The 27,158-nt window shown below is 39.3% G+C and overlaps 1 protein-coding gene across 6 annotated transcripts in view; it reads left to right on the top strand.

Moving 5' to 3' along the window:
• The window catches only part of KLHL7 (kelch like family member 7), a 71,583-nt gene that overhangs the window by 26,332 nt on the left and 18,093 nt on the right, over window positions 1-27,158 (top strand). For all 6 annotated transcript variants that reach the window (XM_003270389.4, XM_030795698.1, XM_003270391.4 and 3 more), the window contains 3 exons: window positions 9,312-9,487; window positions 12,395-12,569; window positions 20,564-20,706. In XM_003270389.4, coding sequence (XP_003270437.1) covers window positions 9,312-9,487; window positions 12,395-12,569; window positions 20,564-20,706 — 494 coding nt within the window. The remainder of the gene's footprint in view (window positions 1-9,311; window positions 9,488-12,394; window positions 12,570-20,563; window positions 20,707-27,158) is intronic.

Genomic DNA, 27,158 nt, shown 5'->3' with positions numbered 1-27,158 from the left:
ATTGCTAGATCACATGTTAGCTCAATTTTTAGTTTTTTGAGAAACCTCCAAGCTATTCTCCATAATGGTTGTACTAATTTACATTTCCACCAACAGCGTACGAGGGTTCCCTTTTCTCCACATCCTTGCCAGCATTTGTTATTAACTATCTTTTGGATATAAGCCATTTTAACTGGGGTGAGATGATATCTCATTATAGTTTTGATTTGCATTTCTCTGATGATCAAGGATGTTGAATACCTTTTCATAAGTCTGTTTGCCATTTGTATGTCTTTGAGAAATATCTATTCAAATCTTTTGCCCATTTTTTCATTGACTTTATTAGATTTTTTTCCTATAGAGCTCCTTATATATTCTGGTTATTAATCCTTCGTCAGATAAGTAGTTTGCAGATGTTTTCTCCCATTCTATAGGTTGTCTCTTCATTTTGTTGATTGTATCCTTTACTGTGCAGAAGCTTTTTAACTTGATGTGACTCCATTTGTCCATCTTTATTTTGGTTGCCTGTTCTTGTGGGGTATTGCTCAAGAAATCTTTCCCCAGACCAATGTCCTGGGGATTTCCCCCCAGTGTTTTCTTGTTGTTTCGTAGTTTGAGGTCTTAGATTTAAGTCTTTAATCCATTTTGATTTGATTTTTGCATATGATGAGAGATAGGGGTCTAATTTCATTCTTCTGCCTGTGGATATCCAGTTTTCCCAGCACCACTTATTGAAGAGACCTGTCTTTTCCTCAGTGTGTATTCTTGGCACCTTTGTTGAAAATGAGTTCACTGTAGGTGTGTTGATTTGTTTCTGGGTCCTCTATTCTGTTCCATTGGTCTGTGTGTCTGTTTTTATGCCAGTACATGCTGTTTCAATTACTATAGCTCTGTAGTATAATTTGAAGTTGGGTAATGTGATTTCTCCAGTTTCATTGTTTTTGCTTAGGGTAGCTTTGGCTATTCTGGGTCTTTTGTGGTTCTATATAAATTTTAGGATTGTTTTTTCTACTTCTGTGAAGAATGTCATTGGTATTTTGATAGGGATTACATTGAATCTGTAGATTGCTATGGGAAGTATGGACATTTTAGCAATATTGATCTTCCAATCCATAAACATGGAATATTTTCCCACTTTTTGGTGTCTTCTTCAATTTCTTTTATCAGTGTTTTATAGTTTTCATTATAGAGATCTTTCACTCTCTGGTTAATTCCTAGTTATTTAATTGTATGTGTGGTTATTGTAAATGGGGCTACTTATTTTATTTTATTTATTTTATTTATTTATTTATTTATTTTTGAGACAGAGTCTCGCTCTGTCACCCAAGCTGGAATGCAGTGGTGTGACCTTGGCTCACTCAGTCTCCACCTGTTGGGTTCAAGCGATTCTCCCACCTCAGCCTGTCGAGTAGCTGGGACTACAGGTGCATGCCACCACACCTGACTAATTTTTTTGTATTTTTAGTAGAAACTGGTTTTTGCCATGTTGGCCAGGCTGTTCTCAAACTCCTGACCTCAGGTGATCCGCCTGCCTCAGCCTCCCAAAGTGCTGGGATTACAGGCATGAGCCACCATACCCAGCCCTCTTATTTCTTTTTCACATTGTTCACTGTTGGTGTATAGTAATGCTACTAATTTTTGTATGTTGATTTTGTATCCTGCAACTTTACTGAATTTATCCATTCTAGTAGTTTTCTTTTTTTTTTTTTTTTTTTTTTTTTGAGACGGAGTCTCGCTCTGTCGCCCAGGCTGGAGTGCAGTGGCGCAATCTCGGCTCACTGCAAGCTCCGCCTCCCAGGTTCACGCCATTCTCCTGCCTCAGCCTCTCCGAGTAGCTGGGACTACAGGTGCCCGCCACCATGCCCGGCTAATTTTTTGTATTTTTAGTAGAGACGGGGTTTCACCGTGGTCTCGATCTCCTGACCTCGTGATCCGCCTGCCTCGGCCTCCCAAAGTGCTGGGATTACAAGCGTGAGCCACCGCGTCCGGCCTCATTCTAATAATTTTCTTGTGGAGTCTTTTAGTTTCTCCAAATATAAGATCATATTGTCTGCAAACAAGGATAATTTTATTTCTTCCTTTCCGGTTTGGCTGCCCCTCATATCATTCTCTTGTCTGATTGCTCTAGCTAGGACTTCCAGTACTATATTGAGTAACAGTGGTGAAAGTGAGCATTCTGGTTGTGTTCCAGATCTTAGAGGACAGGCTTTCAGTTTTTCCCCATTCAGTATCATACTAGCTATGGGTCTGTTGTATATGGCTTTTATTATGTTGAGGTATGTTCCTTCTATCCCCAGTTGTTTTAGGGTTTTTATTATGAAAGGATGTTGAATTTTTTCAAATGCTTTTTCAGCATTGACTGAAATTTTCATATGGTTTTTATCCTTCATTTTGTTGATATGCTGTATCACATTGATTGATTTGTGTATGCTGAACCATCATTTGCATTCCAGGGATAAATCCCACTTGGTCATGATGAATTATATTTTTAATGTGTTGTTGAATTTGGTTTGCTAATATTTTGTTGAGGATTTTTGCATCAATGTTCATTAGAGATATTGGTGCCTGTAGTTTTCTGTTTTTTTATGTGTCTTCGTCTGGTTTTGGTATTAGGGTAATGCTGGCCTCATCAAATGAGTTTGGAAGTATTCCCCCCTCTTCTGTTTTTTTGGAATAGTTTGAGTAGGATTGGTATTAGTTCCTCTTTAAATATTTGGTAGGATTAATCAGTGAAGCCATCAAGTCCCAGGCTTTTTTTACTGGGAGACTTTTTATTATAGCTTCATTGTCATTACTTGTTATTGATATGTTCACATTTTGTATTACTTCCTGATTCAATCTTGGTAGGTTGTATGTATCTAGAAATTTGTTCATTTCTTCTAAATTTTCCAATTTATAGGCATATATTAATAGTTGCTCATAGTAACCATTAATGATCCTTTGAATTTCTGCAGTATCAGTTGTAGTGTCTCCTTTTCATTTCTGATTTTATTTATTTGGATCTTCTCTCTCATTTTCTAAGTCTAACGGTTTGTCCATTTTGTTTTAACTTTTCAAAAAACCAACTTTTTGTTTCATTGATCTTTTGTATTTTTTTCATTTCAGTTTTATTTTTTCTCTGATCTTTATTATTTCTCCTACTAATTTTGGATTTGGTTTGCTCTTGCTTTTCTAGTTCTTTTAGATACATCATTAGATTGTTAATTTAAGATTTTTCGTCTCTTGATGTAGGCACTTATGGCTATAAATTCCCTCTTAGTACTGCTTTTGCTGTGTCCCATAGGTTTAGGGATATTATCATCATTTGTTACTTGTTTCAAGAAATTTTTCAGTTTCCTTTTTAGTGTCTTCAGTGATCCCCTGGTCACTCAGGAGCATATTGTATAATTTCCATGTGTTCATATAGTTCACAAAATTCCTCTTGTTATTAATATCTAGTTTTATTCCATTGTGGTCAGGGGAGATGCTTGATACTATTAAGTTTGTTTTAATGTTTTAAGACTTGTTTTGTGACCTAGCATATGGTCTATCATTGAGAATGATCCATGTGCTGAGGAAAAGGATGTGTATTCTATGGCTCTTGGATGAAATATTCTATAAATATCTGTTAGATCCATTTGGTCTATAGTGCAGATTAAGTCTGATGTTTGTTGATTTTCTGTCTGGAAGATCTCTCCAGTGCTGAAAGTGGGGTGTTGAGGTCTCCAGCTATATAATGCCGTTATTTGAATGATATGTGCTTTCTAAAAATGTTGTGACCTGCTAAACATGTATTATCACTAGGCTATCAGGCATACATTAGTCTTTATTAGAATAAAACAAAATTTCATAACTGTGGCTATTTGTCTTTGGTCCTTCACAGGGCCTACTCTGTCCCGCCTTCCTTTCTGCTGCCTTGATGTCTCACTGGCTTCTGAATGAGTGACTGTGTAAAAATAAGTTGGTCTTAAAACAGTAAAAAAAGAAAGAATATCAATATAAAAGAATTTACAGGCTTTCAAAGAGAAGCAGTATAGTATATTACAAAAAATAACCATAAATTCTTTCCATCCATTTATGTCCACCCTTTTGCAATGTGACTTGGTAGCTCCTCCCATCTCCCTTGTAATCTGTGGCCGTGTGACTTGCTATAGCCTGTGGAACATTAGCAAATGTGAAGTTAGCAGAGGATAGAAAAATGCTTGTGCTTTGGGATTTGCCCTCCATTGTTGCTGGGAACTCTTCTGCTGCCATGAGAAGAAGGCTAGAGACCATAGGGCAGAGATGAACTATCCCAGCTGGTGTCTATAACGAGTTACTTAGAAAAGAAAGAGAATCAGAATGCCATTAATTTTTTATCTGCAACACAAAATTAGAACATAATATCACAACGTTGCAAATGAGAGGGAGAGAAAATTGCATTTCAAAGCATCATTCATTTGGATATTGCAAGAAAACAATCACATGTATCCCTTCTGAGAAAAGTATTAGAAGAAGTACTGAAGCTAGCTAAGTGAGAGAGGTAAAGAGCTCAAGATAAGGATGAACTGGTTAGGTTTCTTACTTGCAAGCAAAATAAACCAAATGTTGCTGGTTTACACAGAAAGGGAATTTATGGAATGGCTAGTGAGTAACTCATAGCATTGCCCAGAAATCTCAAGTCAGGTTTTAAAAGGAAGAAGGATTTGAATAACAAATTTGTTTAGCTAGATAACACAGAATGTTTTACCTAGTCATCAGAGAACACAGATTGTTTTCAGATACCCTTGGAGTATTTACAAGTACTGATCAGCCACAGAAAAGCTGGAGCACCTAAAAAAGAGGAGACACAGGCCACGTCCCCTGATTACAGTGAAGTAAAACTAAAAATTAACTATGGAAGGACAGCTCTTCTCTCCCACCCCATTCTGAACACTTGAAAATTTAACCAAAGAATTATTTGCAAAATTATTTTTTAGAGATATTAAAGGTAAACTTATAGGCTGTATAGAAACATGGCAATAAGCACACAATAAACTGAAATCTTTGGAATATAACCAAAGTATTTCTTAGAAGAAAATTTGTAGTCTTAAATTTTTTTCCAAATAAATGTATTTATTTTTATTCTTTCTTGACTTATGTATCCTACTCAGAGAAAAATAATTTGTAAACACCTAACAAAAGTAGAAAAAATATGATTTAAAATATAAATTAGGCCAGGCGCAGTGTCTCACGCCTGTAATCCCAGCACTTTGGGAGGCCGAGGTGGGCGGATCACCTGAGATCAAGAGTTCGAGACCAGTCTGGCCAACATGGGGAAATCTCATCTCTACTAAAAATACAAAAATTAGCCAGGCATGGTGGTGTGTGCCTGTAATCACAGCTACGCAGGAAGCTGGGGCAGGAGAATCACTTGAACTCCAGAGGTGGAGGTTGCAGTGAGCTGAGATTGCGCCGTTGCACTCTAGCCTAAGCGACAGAGTGAGTGAGACTCCATCTCAAAAAAAGAAAAAATACAAATTAATAAAGTAGAGAAATAAAACTAATAGACTATAGACTTAGAAAAACTAAAGCTAAGTATTTCAAAGAATGGTACAAAATAGCCTCAGACTTAACAAGTCTTATCAAGAAGAAAAGATCAAAAAACAGCATCAAGAATTAGAACTATAGCTATGAAAGCAAAAGGCAGTGACCAAAATTGTCTTTTTTTTTTTTTTTTTTTTTTTTTTGACAGAGTCTCACTCTGTCACCCAGGCTGGAGTGCAGTGGTGTGATCTCGGCTCACTGCAACCTCCACCTCCCAGGTTCAAGCAGTCCTCCTGCCTCAGCCTCCTGAGTAGCTGGGATTACAAGCGCCCACCAGCATGCCCGGCTAATTTTTGTATTTTTGGTAAAGACAGGGTTTCACCATGTTGGCCAGGCTGGTCTTGAACTCCCGACCTCAAGTGAGCTGCCTGCTTCATCTTCCTAAAATGCTGGGGTTACAGGCATGAGCCACCACGCCTGGCTAGGTTTTATGCTTTTTAAGACAATTTTGGGCTGGGCACGGTGACTCCTAAAATGCTGGGATTACAGGCATAAGCCACCGTGCCCAGCCCAAAATTGTCTTAAAAAGCATAAAACCTGGCCAGGCATGGTGGCTCATGCCTGTAATCCCAGCACTTTGGGAGGCCGAGCGGGCGGACCACTTGAGGTTGGGAGTTCGAGACCAGCCTGGCCAACATGGTGAAACCCCGTCTCTACCAAAAATACAAAAATTAGCCTGGCGTGCTGGTTGGAGCCTGTAATCCCAGCTACTCAGAAGGCTGAGGCAGGAGGACTGCTTGAACCTGGGAGGTGGAAGTTGCAGTGAGCCAAGTTCGTGCCACTGCACTCAAGCCTGGGCAACAGACTGAGACTCCATCTCAAAAAAAAAAAAAAAAAAAAGAAAGAAAGAAAGAAAAAGGCACAGTGGTTCACGCCTGTAATCCCAGCACTTTGGGAGGCCAAGGCAGGTGGATCACGAGGTCAGGAGTTCAAGACCAGCCTGGCCAAGATGGTGAAACCCTTTCTCTACTAAAAATACAAAAATTAGCTAAGCATGGCGGCATGCACCTGTACTCCCGGCTACTCGGGAGGCTGAGGTAGGGAATTGCTTGAAACCCAGGAGGTGGGGTTGCAGTGAGCCGAGATCAGGCCACTGCACTCCAGCCTGGGCGATAGAGCAAGACTCCATCTCAAAAAAAAAAAAAAAAAAAGAAAAAAGGTATAAAACACGAAGCCAGTAACCTCAGAAACAATAAAAAAAGTAAAGATGTATTTCTTTTTTGTTTTTAAGACAGTCTCATTTTGTCGCCCCAGCTGGAGTGCAGTGGCCCAGTCTCAGCTCACTGCAACCTCTGCCTCCCGGGTTCAAGTGATCCTCCTGCCTCAGCCTCCTGAGTAGCTGGGATTATAGATGCGTGCCACCACACTCAGCTGATTTTTGTATTTTTAGTAGAGATGGGGTTTTACCATGTTGGCCAGGCTGGTCTCTAACTCCTGACCTCAAGTGATCTGCCCGCCTAGGCCTCCCAAAGTGCTGGGATTACAGGCATGAGCCACCATGAAGATGTATTTCTAATTAGTGCTCCAGGCTTGAAGGCTTTGTGGGTTAATTCTGTCAACCTTTCAAAGAATAGATTAATTCTTACATTATTTAAATTGTTCTAAATCTCTAGAAAGGGTAGAAGACTTGCCAGCTCATTCTCTTGGGGTAGGGTTACCATAATACCAACAATGGATGAAGAAAGTGTGTGCTTGTATATACGTGCATGTGTACAAACACATAATATTTTAGTTTCATTGAAAAAGATTTATTAATGCTAAAAAAAACCCATCAAGAATACCCCTCATGTGGAATGGTGATAGTGGGAAAGGTTATGCATGTGTGGTGACAACAGGGACATGGGAACTCCGTAATGTTTCTTCAGTTTTGCTATAAACTTAAAACTGCTCTGAAAAAATGAAGTGTATTTTAAAAATAATAATACTTTTTGACCAGCTAGGATTTACTTTAAAAATGACACAATGGTTCGATCATTTCAATGTCAAGAAATCTAGTAACATGGCCGGGCGCGGTGGCTCACGCTTGTAATCCCAGCACTTTGGGAGGCCGAGGCGGGCGGATCACGAGGTCAGGAGATCGAGACCACGGTGAAACCCCGTCTCTACTAAAAAATACAAAAAATTAGCCGGGCGCAGTGGCGGGCGCCTGTAGTCCCAGCTACTCGGAAAGGCTGAGGCAGGAGAATGGCGTGAACCCGGGAGGCGGAGCTTGCAGTGAGCCGAGATTGCGCCACTGCACTCCAGCCTGGGCGACAGAGCGAGACTCCGTCTCAAAAAAAAAAAAAAAAAAAAAAAAAAAGAAATCTAGTAACATAATTTACTATGCTAACAAGCTGTAGGAGAAAACTGAGTACATAAAATCATAGCAGCAGATGCTGAAGGCACCTTTTGTGATTTCCATAGCCATTTCTGATGTTTAAATAGCAAAAATAATAATCCTTAAAATAGGAATACTACTGGGTGAAACTATTAGAAGTGTACAGATACAGCCAACTTTTCACCATGAGCATCAAACATGTCATGGCATTGGTTAGTACATTTTCAAAGGAGGTGGAAAATGCCAGCTAATCTATGTTGGTTAGCAAGCATCAGCTCTGAGAACCTTTACGGCACAAATATGAAAGCATCAAAATTCGTTAAATGAAGACAATGTGAAATTGAAACATGGAAAAACAGATAATGAATTGAAAAAAAAGTCAACATGATTAAGGATGCTTGCCGCATGATTACATACAAAAATAATTTGTAGTTTTATATAGAAGAGGGAGCAGACTTTTCCTGTAAAGGACCAGAAAAGTAAATATTTTAGGCTTTATGGACCACATGTGGTCCTTATCCCTCCTCCTTTCCTTTCCGTCTTCACTTCTCCCTTTTCTCCTTTATTTCTTTTTTTTTTTCTCTTAACCTTTCAAAAAAAATGTAAAAGCTATTCTTAGTTGGTGACCCTACAAAACAGGCTATGGGCTAGATTTTGCCTGTAAACAGTACTTTGCAGACCCCTGACATAGAAGTTTATACCTGAATAAATTTGATGTATGTCATGTTTTTAAGTGGAGCTCCTCCATGCTGCAGAAGTTGTCCCAAAGTAATCCAAAAGTTCAGTGCAATTCTGATTAATATCACATGGAGATTTTGTAAAGTAGAATGTAATAAGCTTATTTTAAAATTTGTCTGCAAGAGAAAATGTTTAACAATAGCCAAGAAAAGTTTGAAAACACATTGAAGGGGGCTTCTCCTACAGAATATAAAAACCAGCTGGGCACGGTGGCTCATGCCTGTAGTCCCAGCACTTTGGGAGGCCGAGGCGGGCGGCTCACGCCTGTAATCCCAGCACTTTGGGAGGCCAGGGTGGGCGGATCATGAGGTCAGGAGATCAAGATCATCCTGGCTAACACGGTGAAACCCCGTCTCTACTAAAAAATACAAAAAAAATTACCCGGGCGTGGTGGCGAGCACCTGTAATCCCAACTACTCGGGAGGCTGAGGCAGGAGAATGGTGTGAACCTGGGAGGCGGAGCTTGCAGTGAGCTGAGATCACACCACTGCACTCCAGCCTGGGTGATGGAGCGAGACTCCGTCTCAAAAAACAAAAAAACAAAAACAAACAAAAAAACAGTCTTTTATAAGACAGTATAGTATTGGCACAAGAATAGACAAATTAATGAAACAGAAACGGATACAGATTTATGAAATTTACTCAATTTTCCTGAAGTCATGCTTCATCTTGAACGTATACTTGGTTTTTCTAAAAATGATTTTCTATTCTTTTATTTTCTTTCTGTGTTTAGGTATAAGTGTGCTAGCGGAGTGTCTAGATTGTCCTGAATTGAAAGCAACTGCAGATGACTTTATTCATCAGCATTTTACTGAAGTTTACAAAACTGATGAATTTCTTCAACTTGATGTCAAGCGAGTAACACATCTTCTCAACCAGGACACTCTGACTGTGAGAGCAGAGGATCAGGTGACTAAATTGCTTTCTCACATTTTTCTTAATAAAAATGTCTTTATTGGTTTCTTAAAACTCATGTTTGGACACATGACAAGGGAAAGAGTCATATTAGTAAAGAATATGTTCTTTACACTAAACAGAGTATTGCAATCTTAGGTGCTTGCCAGGCTGGCTCTTTGAGAAATAGGCCACTTCATAGAGATAAAACCATTGGGTACCATGGTAGGTAGAACAATGCCTTCCCAAAGATGTCCACTTCCCAGTCCCCAGCATCTGGAATATACCTATGTGACAGATAGGACTTTGCATATGTGACTAAGTTAAGGATTTTGAGATGAGATTATCCAAATGAGTCCAGTGTAATCATAAAGATCTTTAAATTTGGAAGAGGGAAGCAAAAGCAGCCAGCGTCAAGTGGTGCAATGTGAGAAAGACTTGACTGGTCATTGCTGTCTTTGAAGGTGGAAGGGGACCATAAGCCAAGGAATGCAGGCAGCTGCTAGATGCTGGAAAAGGCAAGGAAATGGTTTCTCCTATAGAGTCTCCAGGCAGACACACTGGTTTTAGTGCACTGTGACCCATTTTGGACTCTGACCTATAGAACTGTCAGATAAACTGTCAGAAGTGTAAGCTGGGTGCAGTCATTTGGGAGCTGAGTGGGGGAACACTTTATTTCATTCATTCATTCGTTCATTCATTCATTCATTTATTGAGACGGAGTCTCGCTCTGTCGCCCAGGCTGGAGTGCAGTGGCGTGATCTCTGCTCACTGCAAGCTCCTTCTCCCGAGTTCACGCCATTCTCCTGCCTCAGCCTCCCTAGTAGCTGGGACTACTGGTGCCCGCCACCGTGCCCGGCTAATTTTTTGTATTTTTTAGTAGAGACGGGGTTTCACCGTGTTAGCCAGGATGGTCTAGATCTCCTGACCTCGTGATCCTCCTGCCTTGGCCTCCCAAAGTGCTGGGATTACAGGCGTGAGCCACCGCACCCAGCCTTTTTTATTTTTTTGAGGTGGAGTCTCACTCTGTTGCCCAGGCTGGAGTGCAGTGGTGCGATCTCGGCTCACTGCAACCTCCACCCCCTGGGTTCAAGCGATTCTCCTGCCTCAGCCTCTCAAGTAGCTGGGATTATAGGCATGTGCCACTACACCCTGTTAATTGAGATGGAGTTTCACCATGTTGGCCAGGCTGGTCTCAAATAGGTGACCTGCCCACCTCAGCCTCCCAAAGTGCTAGGATTACAGGTGTGAGCCACCATGCCTGGCTGTGGGAACACTTTAATATGCAGACTCACTGAATCTCTGTTTTCGGCCCCACATCCTTCTCTGTATTTTAAGCCACTAAGTTTGTGGTAATTTGTTACAGCAGCAGTAGAAAACTAATATAGGTACTATAAGATCATATGTTTTAAGTTGCTTTTGTTCTAAAAAACAAAAATTTGCACTTAGCAATGTTCTTTTGCCCAGTCTTCTTCGTGGCCCAGGGTATCAATTTGCAAATTGACAGGTTGGACCTGGAGGACCTCACTAGATAAATAGAAAAAATTTACTTCCATGATCAAAATTGGTTGACTTATATGCAGTATGGAAAAGGAATAACAAGTAACGTTACACTGGAGAAACGGGATAAACACTACCTACAGATGGTCAGCATTAGCATCATCAGTGATGTCATGTTGATAGTATGCACACTTGATGTAATGAAAATGCCGTTCACCTCTATGATCGTCCTCCTAAAAAACCATAACGTCAATCTAATATGTAACGCATCAGATAAACCCATATTGAAGGACATTCTCAACAAAATACCTGACCAGAACTCAAAACTGTCAAGGTTGTCAAAAACAAGGAAAGGCTGAAAAATTGTCACAGTCTAGAAGATTCTAAGGTTGAATGACTACATGTAATGTGCTGTTCTTTACAGTATTGTGGAACAGAAAAATAACACTAGATAAAAACTAAAGAAATCCAAAAAAATATGAAATTTAGTTAATGTGTCAATATTGGTTCATTAGTTGTGACAAATATACTATACTAATGCAACACCCTAACTGGGGCAGGGTATATGGGAACTCTTTGTGTATCTCTGCAAGTTTTCTATAAATCTAAAACTATTCTAAAATAAAAAAATTTGTTTAAAAAAAGACCAATTCCCATAAAAAAATTAACTCAGAGATCAGAAGTTGGGCCTTATTAATATCACCCGAAAATTAATTACAAATATCACCCCAAAATTAATTTAGTGGGTATGGGAGATGTGTGTGTGTATGAAGCAATTGATTTTTTGGGGTGTGTTTAGTGATTTGTAAGTTAAATTATGTTGAGGAACTTGGACTTGTTCCATGCAGTTAAATGAAGCAACAGTATTATTTTGGAAGACAATTCTTTTAAATATCCTGTAATTTATTTGTAAGTATAGAATTCTTTATATCTTAAAGTTTCTAAAAAGCAGACAAGTCTATCCATTCATAATGCAGGAATATAATATTGAAATAAAATCATGGGTGACCTTCATATCTCCTGGAATGGACGGCCTCTTGAGAAACTAACCTATTTTCCTGGTACTAAACTAAATGAGTATATGTTGAAACTTTTGTTGACTGTTAGTTTTTTTTCAGTGCAATGTATATCATGTCTTTGTCTGAAAAGGAAGCTATCTTTTTTTTAATCATAAATTCAACATCCTCCCTGTCATTACATTACATAATAGTAGTTAGTTCTAAAAAACATATTACCTACAAGACTCACTAGAGCAGTATGTAAGCTGTTCTGAAGAACCAGCAAGTGTCCAGGGATAAAAAATACTAGGAATAAGTGGTTATCTCCTTATGAGGTTCTCTCCCTTCAATGTGAGAGTAAACATAGGTAACTGGAAATGTTGCTGTCTTCTAAGAACTTTACTGTGCTGTTTTTCCCCCTTAGGTTTATGATGCTGCAGTCAGGTGGTTGAAATATGATGAACCTAATCGCCAGCCATTTATGGTTGATATCCTTGCTAAAGTCAGGTTTCCTCTTATATCAAAGAATTTCTTAAGTAAAACGGTACAAGCTGAACCACTTATTCAAGACAATCCTGAATGCCTTAAGATGGTGATAAGTAAGTTGCCTTAATATCCATTTATAACCTGATCATGTAGCCAGTTTCTCATGGGCTTAAAACTCTTTAGAATGGATTAGACTCAGTAACCAGGGGGAAACATTCAAGATTTTGCTCTTCTAGATAATTAATCCCTTGGGTTTCTGAACTGTACACCTGGAAGGGACTTGGCCTCAACCCTTATTTTATAGGGGTATCTATGATAGAAGGTACAAATTACTTATGCTTTTTCTACTCTTGTATACAATAACTTTCATGCACTTTTGTTTCTAGTGTTTCCTTTTTTATTTTACTCAGCCAAGTAGTGTACTGTGATCACATTTTCTTTCTTAAACAGTATTTTGTCTTTTTTGGCCCAGAGATAAAAATTGCCACATCGTTTTCATTTGCTTCCATTTTCTTGCTTGCTGGCTAAGTCCCAAACCCTCAACACCTTTGTAAAATGCCACTTAATAAATTGTCTATACAATTAAACAATCTGTTGCTTTTCTTTCTTGGAAATGTGCCTTGTAGAACCTTCCTTCTGCCTATTCCAATATGAACTGTTTGCTCTCTAGGCCTGAGGCACAGTTCTTGTCCTAGGGTTTCCTTCTGCACAATCCTGGAAGCCATTTCACTCCTCTCCTGTTAGATCTGTTGTCTTCTTGGATCCTGGCTGTCCTCTATCTTAATTCTTTTTGTTTGATGCAACATATCCTCTAAAAGGTTCCTGATAGAGTATATTATCAGTAAATATTTGGAGGCTTGACAAATCTCATATGTTTATTTTATCATAAAATATTGAAGGAGGCTGGGCACAGTAGCCCACAACTGTAATCATAGCACTTTGGTAGGTCAAGACAGGAAGATCGCTTGAGGTCAGGAGTTTGAGATTCAACTGGGCAACATAGCGAGATTCCAACTCTACAAAAAAAAAAAAAACCTAGCCGGGCATGGAGGCATGTGCCTGTGGTCCCAACTACTCCAGTAGCTGAGGCAGGAGGATTGCTTGAGCCCAGGAGTTTGAGGTTACAGTGAGCTCTGATCCTGCCACTGCACTACTCCAGCCTGGGCAACAGAGTAAGACCTTGTCTATTTAAAAAAAAAAAAAAAGAAAGAAAGATAGTTAAACTGAAGACAGAATTATGCTGAAAATCGTTTTCAGTTAGAATTTATCTTCTAGCTTCCAGTGTTATTTTGAGAAGTCTAGTGCCAATCTGATCCTTTTCTTTCCTTTTTTTTTTTTTAATTATCCATCTCTGTCTTGGCCTTTTTCTGAGAGACAGCTTGATTTTTTTCAACCCTCTTATTTCAGCTATAATTTTTAATTTCTGGAGTTTTTATTCTCTATTATTTCATGGCTGCAATATCTTATCACTCTAAAGTAGTCTTTGTAGTGCTTTTGAAGTTTTCTTATGTTGTCTGTATTTTCTATATTGAATTTTCTTTTCCTTTTTTTTACTGGAAGCTTTTCTTAAATACTTGGTTTTATATCATATGAGAGTGAGTTATTACAAAACTGATAGATCGGGCTGTATGTATGAGTGGGCATCTCAGTTCTTGGGCTAAACTGTAGCATAATCAGAGTAGCTGGTCATTTTTTAAATTGGGGACCCCCAGATGTCAATATTTGTAGATATTGTCTCAGGGAACTGTAAGCTGGGTGTAGGCATTTGGGAACTGGATAAGGTAATATTTTGCTATGCAGACTTTCACTTAATCCATATTTTTATTTGTTTTATTTTACTTTATTTTTTTGAGACAGAGTCTCCCAGGCTGGAGTACAGTGGTAAAATCACAACTCACTGCAGCCTTGACCTCTCCAGCACAAGTGATCCTTTCACCTCAGCCTCCCAAGTAGCTGGGACTACAGGTGCACGCCACTATGCCCAGCTAATTTTGTATTTTTTTGTCAAGATGATGTCTCACTATCTTGTTCAAGCTGGTCTCAAACTTCTGGGCTTGAGCAACCCTCCTGCCGAGGCCTCCCAAGATGCTGGGATTATAGGCGTGAACCACAGTGCCTGGCCTTAATCCATGTTTTCAGACTCCCATCCTTTTCTGTGCTGTTCCCTGAGTCTGGAACATTTCTCATTCAGTATTTCCAAAGACGAATCCTGTCTCCTACCGTAGTACAGGTACAGTGGGTACCTGACTGTGCAACGGGGAAGGAGAACTGGAAGTTCAATTGTCGTTTGTTCGGTATTTTAGAGTTATCTTGTTTTCAGCCCTACCTGCACTTCTAGGTACTTAGTATCTCCAATTATGAGCCTTTTCAGGGTTCTGCAGGGTAATTTAGCTTGCTTTTCATTGGTGTCTCCTGGCACAACCATTTAGGTTTAACAGACACTCCATCTGCTAGCTGTCTTCATTAATTGTGTTTTGGGGTTGCAAGTCTCTTAGTATTATCAAAGATAGAGTTTGTGTTTGTTTCTTGTTTCTTTGTTGTTTGGGATAGCTTTCAAGAGAAGAGGAGAAAAAAGATCTTAAAATGGCCAAATCTGATCTCATGTTGTTTTTATATTGTTAAGTCTGAACTAGTCTTTTCCTTTGTGATGTGGTTGGAAAGGTCTTTCCTGTTCCAAGGTGATTTTTTAAAATTAAGGAAATTTTCCTCTTGTGCATTTATCACTTATAGAGTTCTTTTTTTTTTTTTAATTTGAAGCCTGTATCTTACTGAAATCTATTGGGTGTGAAATAAATATTTTTCCTAATATATCTGATAAGATGGCTCAATGCCATTATTGAATAATTTATTGTTTCCCACTGATTTGAAACACATTAAACTAAATTTCCATATATCTATATGTACACACATCACTTCTCAGTCTTTTGGCTAAGATCAAGTGTATGTAGTGTAGGTACACATACACACAGTTTCTCTTCTGCTTCATTCTAATACCTTTTAATTATTGTTGTATTTCATTTAAATTGCCATGTGTCTCTGGAGAATTTGTAATTTTCTTATGAGTTCTGCATTCTTAATTTATTTCAGATATTTCTGTTGTCACTGTAAATTGTATCTTTTTCCTTTTATGTATTATTTATTAGCCTGGCCTTTTTTTTTAGACAGAGTCTCGCTGGCTTCCAGGCTGGAGTGCAGTGGCACGATCTCGGCTCACTGCAACCTCCACCTCCTGAGTTCAAGTGATTCTTGTGCCTCAGCCTCCCAAGTAGCTGGGATTACGGGCGTGCGCCACCACACCCAGATAATTTTTGTATTTTTAGCAGAGACAGGGTTTCGCCATGTTGGTCAGGCTAGTCTCAAACTCCTGGCCTCAAGAGATCCGCCCACCTCTGCCTCTCAAAGTGCTGGGATTACAGGTGTGAACCACCAAGGCTGGCCTACCCTGGTCATTGTTTATGGTCTTTTTTCCTTGCTTGTGTTTTCGGTTCTTGCTCTACCTTAAACTCTTCAAATGTCATTTTATGTTCTATGTTAGATAATATCAGTATCTGAAGTCCCTGAGGAACAGTGCTCCTATTTGTTGGTTCTATTGACTTATTTCTGGTGGCTTAATTCCGTATATGTTTTGTAATTTTGAATGGTATGCTTATATTTGATTGACCTTAATCACCAGGAATATTGGGAGGCTCAGGTTGTGTCTTCTTTGTTCTCTGGCAGGTCTTCTCTCTTCTCCTCAATGGGAGAATGGTGTTTGCTTTTGCCAAGTTCTATAGGGCACAACAATCCAGGACTACTTTGAGTTTTCTTTGGCTTATGGTTTCCTAGACTTGCAGGTAGGGTAAATTCAAACCTTGAACCTGCATGAGGGTAGGACTGTCGATATAAATTCTCAAAAGAGGGAGACTTTACCTCTACCTGAAGCTGAAGTTGAAACAGACAAATTATTGCTGCTGCTTCTGCCATTGGGCAGGTATTTTTCTTAGCCTATCGTTTCACTAAAAGTATAACCACCAATCCTAGTGATTCAGCTTTATCTCTGTTACAATTCCTTATCTTGAGCAGATCCAAGACTTTATCTTCTCTGCCTCATACAGCCAATAAAAACAATCTCTAGGTTTCCAGTATTTTCATTAGACTTATCACATAGCTACTGCTTGCTTACTAGTATGATGGGGTTTTAGGTAAGTAGACCCAATGTTGTCCCTAGATTGGAAAAAAATATATCCATACAATGTAATGTTCTATAGTTACTAAAAATATTTTACATGAATAATGAAAATTTTCATAAGTGCCAAAGACATATTTTTTAATTAAATGAAAACAAAACTGAAAAAGACTAAGTGTGTTTGAACCTAGTCGAGGTTGTCAAAGGAAAAGGAGAAGAGGTGTGTGTCAAGGACACATCCTTACAAATACCTATATTTAAGAGGTATAAGAAAATTAAAAAAAAAAAAAACAACAAAAAACAGCAACCCCAAAGCTACATGAACCAAAGGCTGGTGTCTTGGAAAACCATGGTGTAAGAGAGTGTTTAGAAGGTAGAACATACATGGCCACTTGTCTCTTTAAATGCAGAGGAAAGAAAATCAGGACCAAGAAGATGCCTTTACATTAGGACTTTTGTCTCTTAGATTTTGGGCATGCTAGTATCAGGTTTTTTGCTAGCCCAATTCCCAAACTGTGTGTTATTTTTGTGGCCTTAGAATTTCTATTTCTTCATACATGGTCTGGGCTGTTGAAAACAGCCAGTCTCAGAATCTAGTGTTTAGTTCTTACATGGATTCTGAACTGATTAAGAAACAGGATAGCAGCATTATTTCAGAAATTCAACCAAGTGTGAGGATTAGACACTTGAGCAGGATGCTTTGTTGTTTAGTTTAACTTACTAGGCTTATTACCTTTTTTTCTTTTCCTTTTTTAAAATAAACAATAGTGGATTGTTCTATTACTCCTTGACTAAGCACAAGCAGCTGAGATGCTTCCAAGCTTTGGGGCCTGGGCAGAGCTAAATTGGGGAAAGGCTTCCAGCCTCTCTTTTTCAGATCATCAGTTGTCTTCCTACCTCCTGACTTTGTTGCCTTTCCAGAGTAGAAGAAAAACAGAAAAGACGGTTGAAAAATAGAATAAAACTAAGCTAAAAAATTTACATCTAAAAGAAAATGAATTACAAAATACAAATGAAGTGCACAGTCAAAGCCACCACAAAGGGCCAGGCCAACTTCTTACTGAAAATTTACAAATGATTATACCTAAATCTGGAAAGAATAACTCCCAAAGGAATAAGCCTAAGCAACAACTAGCTCCTCAGAGAGAGATACCAAAGTGTCCCCCAGCCCTATTCTTGGGGAGGAAAAAAAAGGCCCATCAGTGAAGGAGCCAAAGGTATGCCTCCTCCAGTGTGTCAGCACAGTTGGCCACGGTCAGCCACTTTTACCCCATGGCCTATCGGCGGAAACAGTTCCCTCTTGTCTCTCTCCTTCCCCCCTACCTTTCTCTTACTGGGAATATTGCGTTCATAGACTACACAGTCCACTTTCAGCCTGTGTGGAACCATCCTAGAGCAGTGGCTGTCAAACCCCTCCCTAGCGTTTCTGATTCAGAAGGTCTGGGTTAGTGTTCAATAATTAGGATTTTCAGCACACTTCCAGATGATACTGATGCTGCTGGTTATGGAAGCACACTTCAAGAACTACCCACAGGCTAAATGCAGACTTGAGCTAATGTGATTTTTACAATTGTAAAGGATTATAAAATAAAGAATATTCCACAGAAACCATATGTGGCCTGCAAAGTCTATCTGTCCCTTTACAGAAAAAGTTTTCAGACCCCTGATCTAGAGCTTGCATCAGCATGCCTTGGCCTCTGAAATACCCAGCTGTTTGAATGCAAAAGAGCTTCTACTCAAACTCTGAAATGGAAGAAATGATAAATATTGATAAAGATGTTCATTAATTCACCAACTATTCTCCAAATGAGTTTCCTTTCTCTATCCTTTTAATAAAGACCCAACATAGCCTCATTTATAGAAATGTTTTGCATGTGTTAGGAATTTTTGGGCCAGGCTTGCTGGCTCAGGCCTGCAATCCCAGTGCTTTGGGAGGCTGATGTGAGAGGACTGCTGAGCCTAAGAGTTCGAGGTTATAGTGAGTTGTTATGGCCCTACTGCACTCCAGCCCAAGTGACAGAGCAAGGCCTTGGCTCTAGAAAAAAATAAAATAAAATGGCCTTATTTTATTTTTAGATTGATAATATTATCCAATTCAAAAGGTATTAAAAGGATGCATAGTGAAAAGTAAGTCTCCCTGATACCCCTTTTCCCTACTCTCTCATTCTCTTACCCTGGAGATTAACATTATTATCTTGTATATACCCTTCCAGAGGTAGTCTTGAGATTGTGCATACAGTCATTTACTTATATATCCATGTATAAATTACATGTATAAAATGTGTATATTTGCATTAAAATATACATTTTTAACACAAACAGTATTGCACTCTGTGTACTGTTCTACATCTTGCTTTTTTTCATTCCATATTATTTATTGGAGATCATTCCATGCATACATACTAATCTTTCTCATCTTAACAGCCATATATAATGTTCTATTGTATAGACATAGCATAATTTTTTAACCACTTCCCTAACAGTGAACTTTAGATTGATAAACTCCTAGAAAGGGGAATTCCTGGGTTAAAGGGTGTATATATTTATAATTTTTGTAGACTGAGCTATATCACCCCTTCCCATGGTTATACCCATCCACATCCCCACCATCAATGGAAGAGAGTGCTGCTTCCTCTGATACAACCATATTATACCCTGTGGTCCAGGCAGTTTGATTTCGGCCAATCTGATAAGTGAAAAAAGTATGATTTTAATTTGTATTTTTCTAACTAGAGCACTCAAGCATCTTTTCATATGTTTAAGAGTTATAGTTCTTTTTCTGTGAACTATATTCAGATACTTCACCAATTTTTGGTTAAGTTGCTGATAATTCTTATAAATTAATAAAGTCTTTTAATAGTATTTTTTATTATTTGTAAATATTTTCCTAGTTTGTCATCTTTTAATTCTGCCTTTTCTTTTTGCCGTGCACTATTTTAACTTTAAACAAAATTTCATATAGTTAAGTCTGAACATTTTTTTCTGGCTCCTATGTTTTTGGTCATTCTTAGGCTTCTCCATTCTGGGCCTGTTTTGTTTTGTTTTGTTCTTTTTTTTTTTTAAGATTTTAGTGCATTTATGAGTTTATATATTCAGATTTTTATTGATTTGAAATTGAGAGTGAAATATGGGGTAGGGGTATAATTTCTTTCTTCATATTGTTGTCTGACATAGACAATTCTTCTTTCCCACACTGATTTCAAATGATACTTTAACAGTTTTTGATTGCTAAGTGGCACTGACAAAATTAAGGAATTGCTGAAGGAAAAGGATCATGATAGATCACAGTAGTTCTGACCTTATTGCATTTTAGAGTCATCTAAGACAGTGCTTCTCAAAGTTTTATGTACATCCTAATTACCGTGGGGTGTTAAATATGCAGATGCTGATTCAGTAGGTCTGGGATAGGGCCTGGGATTCAGCATTTCTAACAAACTCCCAAATGCTGAAGCAGCTGGTCTTTGAACCACATTTTAAGTGGCAAGATTTAAGAAGCCCTTTAAAATACCAATTTCTAGACACTACCTAGAGATTTTTATTTAATTAGTCTGTGGTAGGTCCCAGGTATAAACAGTTTCAGAGATTTTTCTAGGTGATTCTAATGTAAAGATCAAGAACCACTGGGTTAGGAGATCTGGATTTCCATAATTATTATTTTGGCAGCTGTTGCTTGAGGAGCCAGATAATTCACTGGTACATAGTAGTTGCTTACTGGGTGGGGCAGTCTTAGAATAATGGTGATTTCTGAGAATAATGAATTGGTTAGTACTCGGATCCTTATGCATTTCTCCTGCCTCTTCCCCCTCACTTTCCTCAAATGCTACAGAGATATCATAAAAGTAAGTTACTGAAATAAAGGCCCTATTATGTCTGGGTATTTCCTTTTCAAAGCACTGGTTAGTGCCTGAAGTTCTTGAAGAGTTGCCATGTATTTTACTACAGGTGGAATGAGGTACCATCTACTGTCTCCAGAGGACCGAGAAGAACTTGTAGATGGCACAAGACCTAGAAGAAAGAAACATGACTACCGCATAGCCCTGTTTGGAGGCTCTCAACCACAGTCTTGTAGATATTTTAACCCAAAGGTAACTAATTTTTGTTCTTGTTTTTTGTTGTTGTCTTTGAAATCACTGAACACATAAGACACCAACCAGAAGTAGTAATAACTCATACCTTTAGAGATGATAGTTTATGGTGTACTTTCACATACGTTATGAGATACATAGATCATTTTACAGATAAGGAAATCAGGCTTAGATTCCAAATGTTTCCTTCATTGTTCTGGAATGTTGCATGGTAACCACTGTTAAAGAAAAAGGGAAACTAGTTCTTCCTCACCCCTTTATGTCAGCAGCTCCTTGCATTCATTACAATTTCTTCCTTATGTCCCATTTTCAATGAAAATCTGCTTCTGGGCCAAATTTGTTTGTTTTTTTCCCCTTAGTAATTTTAATATGAAATAATACATAGTCATTCTAGAATATTTGGAAACCCTAGAAAACCACAAAGAAAAAAGATTAAATGACCTTTATTTGAACCATCTAGAAATGATCACCAAGTTTAGTGAACTTTTCGTTACGTATCATACCAACCAACTGGGTCAGGAGAGCTTGAGTATAGGTATAGGAATAAAAAAAATTTTAATGGATCATTACTTATAACCTTAAGACAGTCCACTCACATTTCTACTCCTTGTTTCATAGACTTGTGTGTTTTGGCTGTGGGAGAAAGAATACCATATTTTTCTGGTACTACATGTATTGCTGGGGAAGAGCAAATACCACAATCCTAAAGGATAACACCCCAAACTTGCAAGGTGATATCCATAAGTGGTGCTGAATCCAAACACATAATGATCTCTTTCATCATTTTGCAAACCCATTTTTGGTTGGATAGATACTTGATGAGACCAGAGCGTTATTTCAAGCCTACATCCATCTGGATAAACCACTAGCAACTGCCCAAGACTTGATAAAAACTGAACTTAGGCTTTCTCTCCTAAAAGGTATAATGGACAATAAAATGAACTGCTTGGAATTCTGTCAAGTCAGAACACTTTCCTTCATATTATCCTTCAAAATAATCCCTGAGGGGGGACTACAATGCTTTTGCAGCTCATTATTGGCTATTACTATCAAAAGTGAACCAAGCCCAGGCCTCTCAAATCTGTTAGCTGATATATTAGTGACACCCCTCCGTGAAGGCATAGTCCTGGGTGAGGGAGGAAGATAGTGAATTAAGTGAAGGGCTACTGGATAAGGACTGTCATTAGCCTATCTGGGTATTTTGTGCCTTTGGAACCTCCGTAAGCCCAGTCTTGCATTTACATGCTACATTATTGGTTGAAGGCATGCTGTATTTGTGGCTGGGAAGGTCAGGTAAAATTGTTCAAGATGGGTTAATGACATGGTCACCTGGTTTCCCTTGGTGTCAGACATTTGCCATCTGTCAGAACCTCATGGCCAGCTGGGAATTGTCTACTGAAAGAATGATACCTGCATAAAGGAGGCTGGCCTTGCTCCAGAATTTGGGGCATGCTCTGATTGTATAGAGACATGCCTCAAGCTATATGCAGCATCCTAATGCCCCAGGATCACAGACAGTTGAGCCATACTACTGTAGCCTGTCCCACTTAGAGAGATTTCTCCTACTCTAGATTTTACTTGTAACTGATAGCTTTGCAGTTTACCCAGAAGTGTAATAACCATATGCCATCTCTAATATGTAGGAGGTGCTAGGGGTCAGCAAGCTGCCCTTCATTTTCAAGGGGTTCTTCCAACATGATGTAGATCAGGGCTTCACAGACTTTTCTATAAAGGGCCAGAGTAAGTGTTTTCAGCTTTGCATGCCATCTATTCTCTGACCCAGTAGCAGGAAAACAGCCATAAACAATACATAAGCAAATGGTCATGGCTGTGTTCCAATAAGACTTTATTTACAGGCCAGGTGCAGTGGCTCATGCCTGTAATCCCTGCACTTTGGGAGTCCAAGGTGGGTGGATCACCTGAGGTCAGGAGTTCGAGACCAGCCTGGCCAACATGGTGAAACTCCGTCTCTACTAAAAATACAAAAAATTAGCTGGGCATGGCAGTGCATGTCTGAAATCTCGGCTACTCGAGAGGCTGAGGCAGGAGAATCACTTGAACCCAGGAGGTGAAGGTTGCAGTGAGCTGAGATCATGCCACGGCACTCCAGCCTGGGCAACAGAGTGAGCCTGTGTCTCAAAACAAACAAACAAACAAAAAAAGACTATTTACAAAACCAGCTAAGGGGGTGGATTTGGCCTTCAGGCCATAGTTTGCCAACCTCTGCTCTAGACCTAAGAACATCTAGGGACTCTGAAGCAATCAGCACTGTATTCTAGGCTAACTTATCTTCTGTCCTGTCAAGCAACATTTCTTACCAAGACATACAGGATCCTTTCCATTTTCTGGTCTCCAGAAATGGTTAGTATTATGCGCATCAACACAGGAGACCAGTATGTAACCTTGGGAAGGTGAGATGGTCCAGGATGCCTGCAGCTTAGATTATGGCATAGAGCTAAAGAGTCAAAGGATCCTTGAAGTCAGACCATGACATTTAAAAATTTTCCCTGCCAGCTGAAAAGGAATTCAATCTAATGATCTGGGTAGATAGAAACAGAAATATGCATTAGCCAAAGTGTTAGCTATATGGCAAGTTTTCCTGGTTATATTAATCTGATCCAGTAAGAAGACCACATCTGGCCCTCTTGTAACAAAGTTACCAGTCTCAGCAGTTCCTCCAAGGCAAGCAGTTCCTCTTATATTTTGGTAGAGAAAGAAACTTCCATCAGCTTCTCTTTCTTACCATAACACTTAACACCATAACCCATAGAGCAAATATGCCACCAGATAGCAAAAACACCTCCCCAAAGAGGGAAGGATCAGGTTAGATTTGGTAATCACCATCATATTTGGACTGTCCCTATTGGCCCGCTCTTGGCTTAGACATCAATTTCTGTTCTATTCCTTAATCTCCAGAATATAGGCTGATTTTTTACCTACAGAAATCTGGCTTTCTCAATAGAAGACTGAGTGAGTAGCAGGTGCCGTGAGAATTCATGGCCTGTGTACTATCCAGTAAGCACAGTGTCCTCACTGTGAGGACACTGGCAATGGCTATTTGTGTTTTTTAATTTTTCAGGATCCTTTTGAGTGAAGAACAGGAAAATTATAAACTTTTTTTTCCCCAAACAAAAACTGAAATGATAGTTTAAATTGTAATTCTAGGCCAGGCATGGTTGCTCACACCTGTAATCCCAGTACCTTGGGAGCCCAAGGTGGGTGGATCACCTGAGGTCAGGAGTTTGAGACCAGCCTGGGCAACATGGTGAAACCCCATCTCTACTAAAACTACAAAAAATTAGCCAGGCGTCATGGCAGGTGCCTGTAATCCCAGCTACTGGGGAGGCTGAGGCAGGAGAATCTCTTGAACCTGAGAGGTGGAGGTTGCAGTGAGCTGAGATCACGCCCCTGCACTCCGGCCTGGGCAACAAGAGAACAGCAACCAAAACAAAACAAAACAAAACAAAAATTGTAATTCTAAAAACCATAGATTAATAATAATTACACCCAATTTGTTTCCCAAACCATAACTATGGTGTTCATTTTGGCAGTTAAAAAGGAATTAAGCCAAGTGTTGGTGGAAAATATTTTATTTTAAAATAAAGTAGATGGCTATTTTGGTGTACAGATGGGCAAGAAGAATTCTGAGTTCACTTAGGAGGCAGGGAGCACTGTTCCTAGAATAAGGCAAATGTGGGAGGACTCTTAGCACTTTATTTTTAGTCTGTAGTTCTAATTCTTTCCTTGATTTTTTTTTTTATTGGACAGTTGAAAAGAGATGCATATTCTTCTACACAAGCCTGGAAGTGAGACTGTAACTTCAGAATTCTCATTTGTTGTCTTGCCTTGCTCTTATAAATGACTCATTCCTAATTGCACTTTGAAAATTTATGGGAAAATTCAAATAATTGAGGAATGAACTACCAATAAAAACATTTTCATTCCATCAATTATAGTTCTTGTATTTCATTGATGACAGGAGGCAAATATTTGTATTTATTGATGACTAAAAAGTTATAGCAAAGAAAAATCTTTTTTCTGAATATTGACAGAAAAAGAAGTCTTGGGTTGCTATTTTGAATTGAAATGATATTTTTCTTGTTATCATGCTTTTATAAAGCCTGTTGAGCTGCCTCTTCCCATCTTGTATCTGTTTTTAAATCATCAAGTGCTTAGTGATTTCTAAAAGAGTTATGTATTCAGTGTTCTATTTATCCTAGTATTGGTGTTCTCAATCTGTAACATGGTAATGTCTTACGATATTGATACCTAAATAAAAGTTGACTTAACTGATCAGTTTTTATTTGGATTCCTCCTCCCAGTGAAATGCTGAGCTGGGGCTTTGTAAGGATCTTGGCTTCATACGGTGGAGAAACGGGAGACTATGCCCTGGAGAAAAGGGGACTCTGCATATTCCCTACCAACAATAAACTAGTAGTAAGACTAGCAGGGCAAGGGCCAGAGCCTGTAAATTACTAAGGCAGAAAACCATGTGGCACCCTATTCATGGAACCACCAGGTTCAGAAGGTTTACCCTGGGTGCATTTTCATATTCAAAACTCTAAGGTAGACTCATTACTGAGCTTAGTGTCTGGCACAGGGTGAGTACTCAAGTTTATAAGGATGAATGAACCAATATAACTTTACATAATTTTCTCAGTTGGTTTTATAAGACTGGATCTAAATATAGGAGGCTCTAAATAAGAGAAAAAGAAGTTATCTGTAATTTGGGACACATTTTCCTGTCAGAAATATTTTATATTAAAGATATTGCAGTGCCTGTGTCATAGCCACCTTCCCTCTTTTATTAATTTTTTTTATTTTTTTTTTTTTTGAGATGGAGTCTCGCTCTGTCGCCCAGGCTGGAGTGCAGTGGCCCAACCTTGGCTCACTGCAAGCTCTGCCTCCCGGGTTCACGCCATTCTCCTGCCTCAGCCTCCCAAGTAGCTGGGACTACAGGCGCCCGCTACCGCGCCCGGCTAATTTTTTGTATTTTTAGTAGAGACGAGATTTCACCGTGTTAGCCAGGATGGTCTCGATCTCCTGACCTCGTGATCTGCCCGTCTCGGCCTCCCAAAGTGCTGGGATTACAGGCGTGATCCACTGCGCCCGGCCAGCCACCTTCCCTCTTAAACAGGCCCTCCCTAAGGAGGAAACAGTCCCACCCTGTGATCATGGTGGAAATCAGCAGTTATAAATTGTGTACGATTTTAAAACATCATGTGCATAAACGAAGTATAAACCTTAAAGGAAAATAGTGTTACATCAAAAAAATTGAGAGTTTTATAACAGTATATCAGTAGCGTTTGTCACCAGCAAAGAGCTCTAGAAGTACTACACATAAGTAAAAATGTGAACACTGCTACGATGATCAGAAGCACCTACAGCAACAAAATATCTAAAATAGGCAACAATCATCCCAGATGAGGTGGACCTCTAGCGGCAAGCCCCAGCAACTGACGTTGCTGAGATGCAAGTTTGGGTCATCGTGAGTATCCCTTAAGCTTCCTTAGTTGTCAGCATCATGGGCAGCCAGGGGTAAACAGTGTTCTCTGCAGTTTGTGCATGAAAGGTATTCTCCCTGATTCTTTGAAGGCAGTTTGTTAGACAGGTGGTCTTCATGTTCATGTAAAGAAGAGATTAGATCACATCCTGAGGTAAGTTCTCAAGTTATATGCTCTGGTTTCCTAGAACGTCTTCCAAAATAGAAATATTGGGAGTCTGAATTTCTTTTCAAGTACCTCCATAATACACTGGTTGGTAGTTTTGTTCTAAAATCAACTTCACAGCCCCTTCCACCCCACCTTGGTATAGTGCCTGAAGTTCCCACCTTCAAAGATTTGTTTCTCTTTGTGTTATGTCACTGCATCTCCAAGAAACCCCCAGTGAAAATATGACTGGTGCTGGGAGTCATGACATCAAACTCATTCTCCATAGCCACAGCTGGCCTTAATTATCATAAATTAACAGATCACTCTAAAAAGGGTCAGGGAGAGTGGAAACAGCTGCATATATTCGATTGAAGGCTGTAAATGGGAAGAAATGAGGAAAATGGGAATGTTATCTCCGTGAAGTTGTGTTGTGTTGTGTTTTTGAGACAGGGTCTTGCTGTGTCACCCAGGCTGGAGTGCAGTGGCATGGCCATGACTCACTGCAGCCTTGACCTCCCAGGCTCAAGTGATCCCCCACCTCAGCCTCTCCAGTAGTTGGGACTTTGGGCACTTGCCACCACACCCCACTAATTTTTTTCATTTTTTGTAGCAACAGTGGTCTCTCTATGTTGCCAGGGCTGGTCTTGAACTTCTGGACTCAAGCAGTCCTCCTGCCTCAGCCTCCCAAACTTCTGGGATTATAGGTGTGAGCCACCACAGCCGGCCTGGGGTGGGGTTTTAAGGGACTGTAGCCTTTGGGAGGTAGCTAGAGAGCAGTGGGTCCATGAGCACAGGGCTGAA

The sequence above is a fragment of the Nomascus leucogenys genome, chromosome 17, assembly GCF_006542625.1.
Source record: "Nomascus leucogenys isolate Asia chromosome 17, Asia_NLE_v1, whole genome shotgun sequence".
Taxonomy (NCBI): domain Eukaryota; kingdom Metazoa; phylum Chordata; class Mammalia; order Primates; family Hylobatidae; genus Nomascus; species Nomascus leucogenys.
Note: the sequence above shows the minus strand (reverse complement) of the source record. Positions and strands in the feature narration are given on the sequence as shown.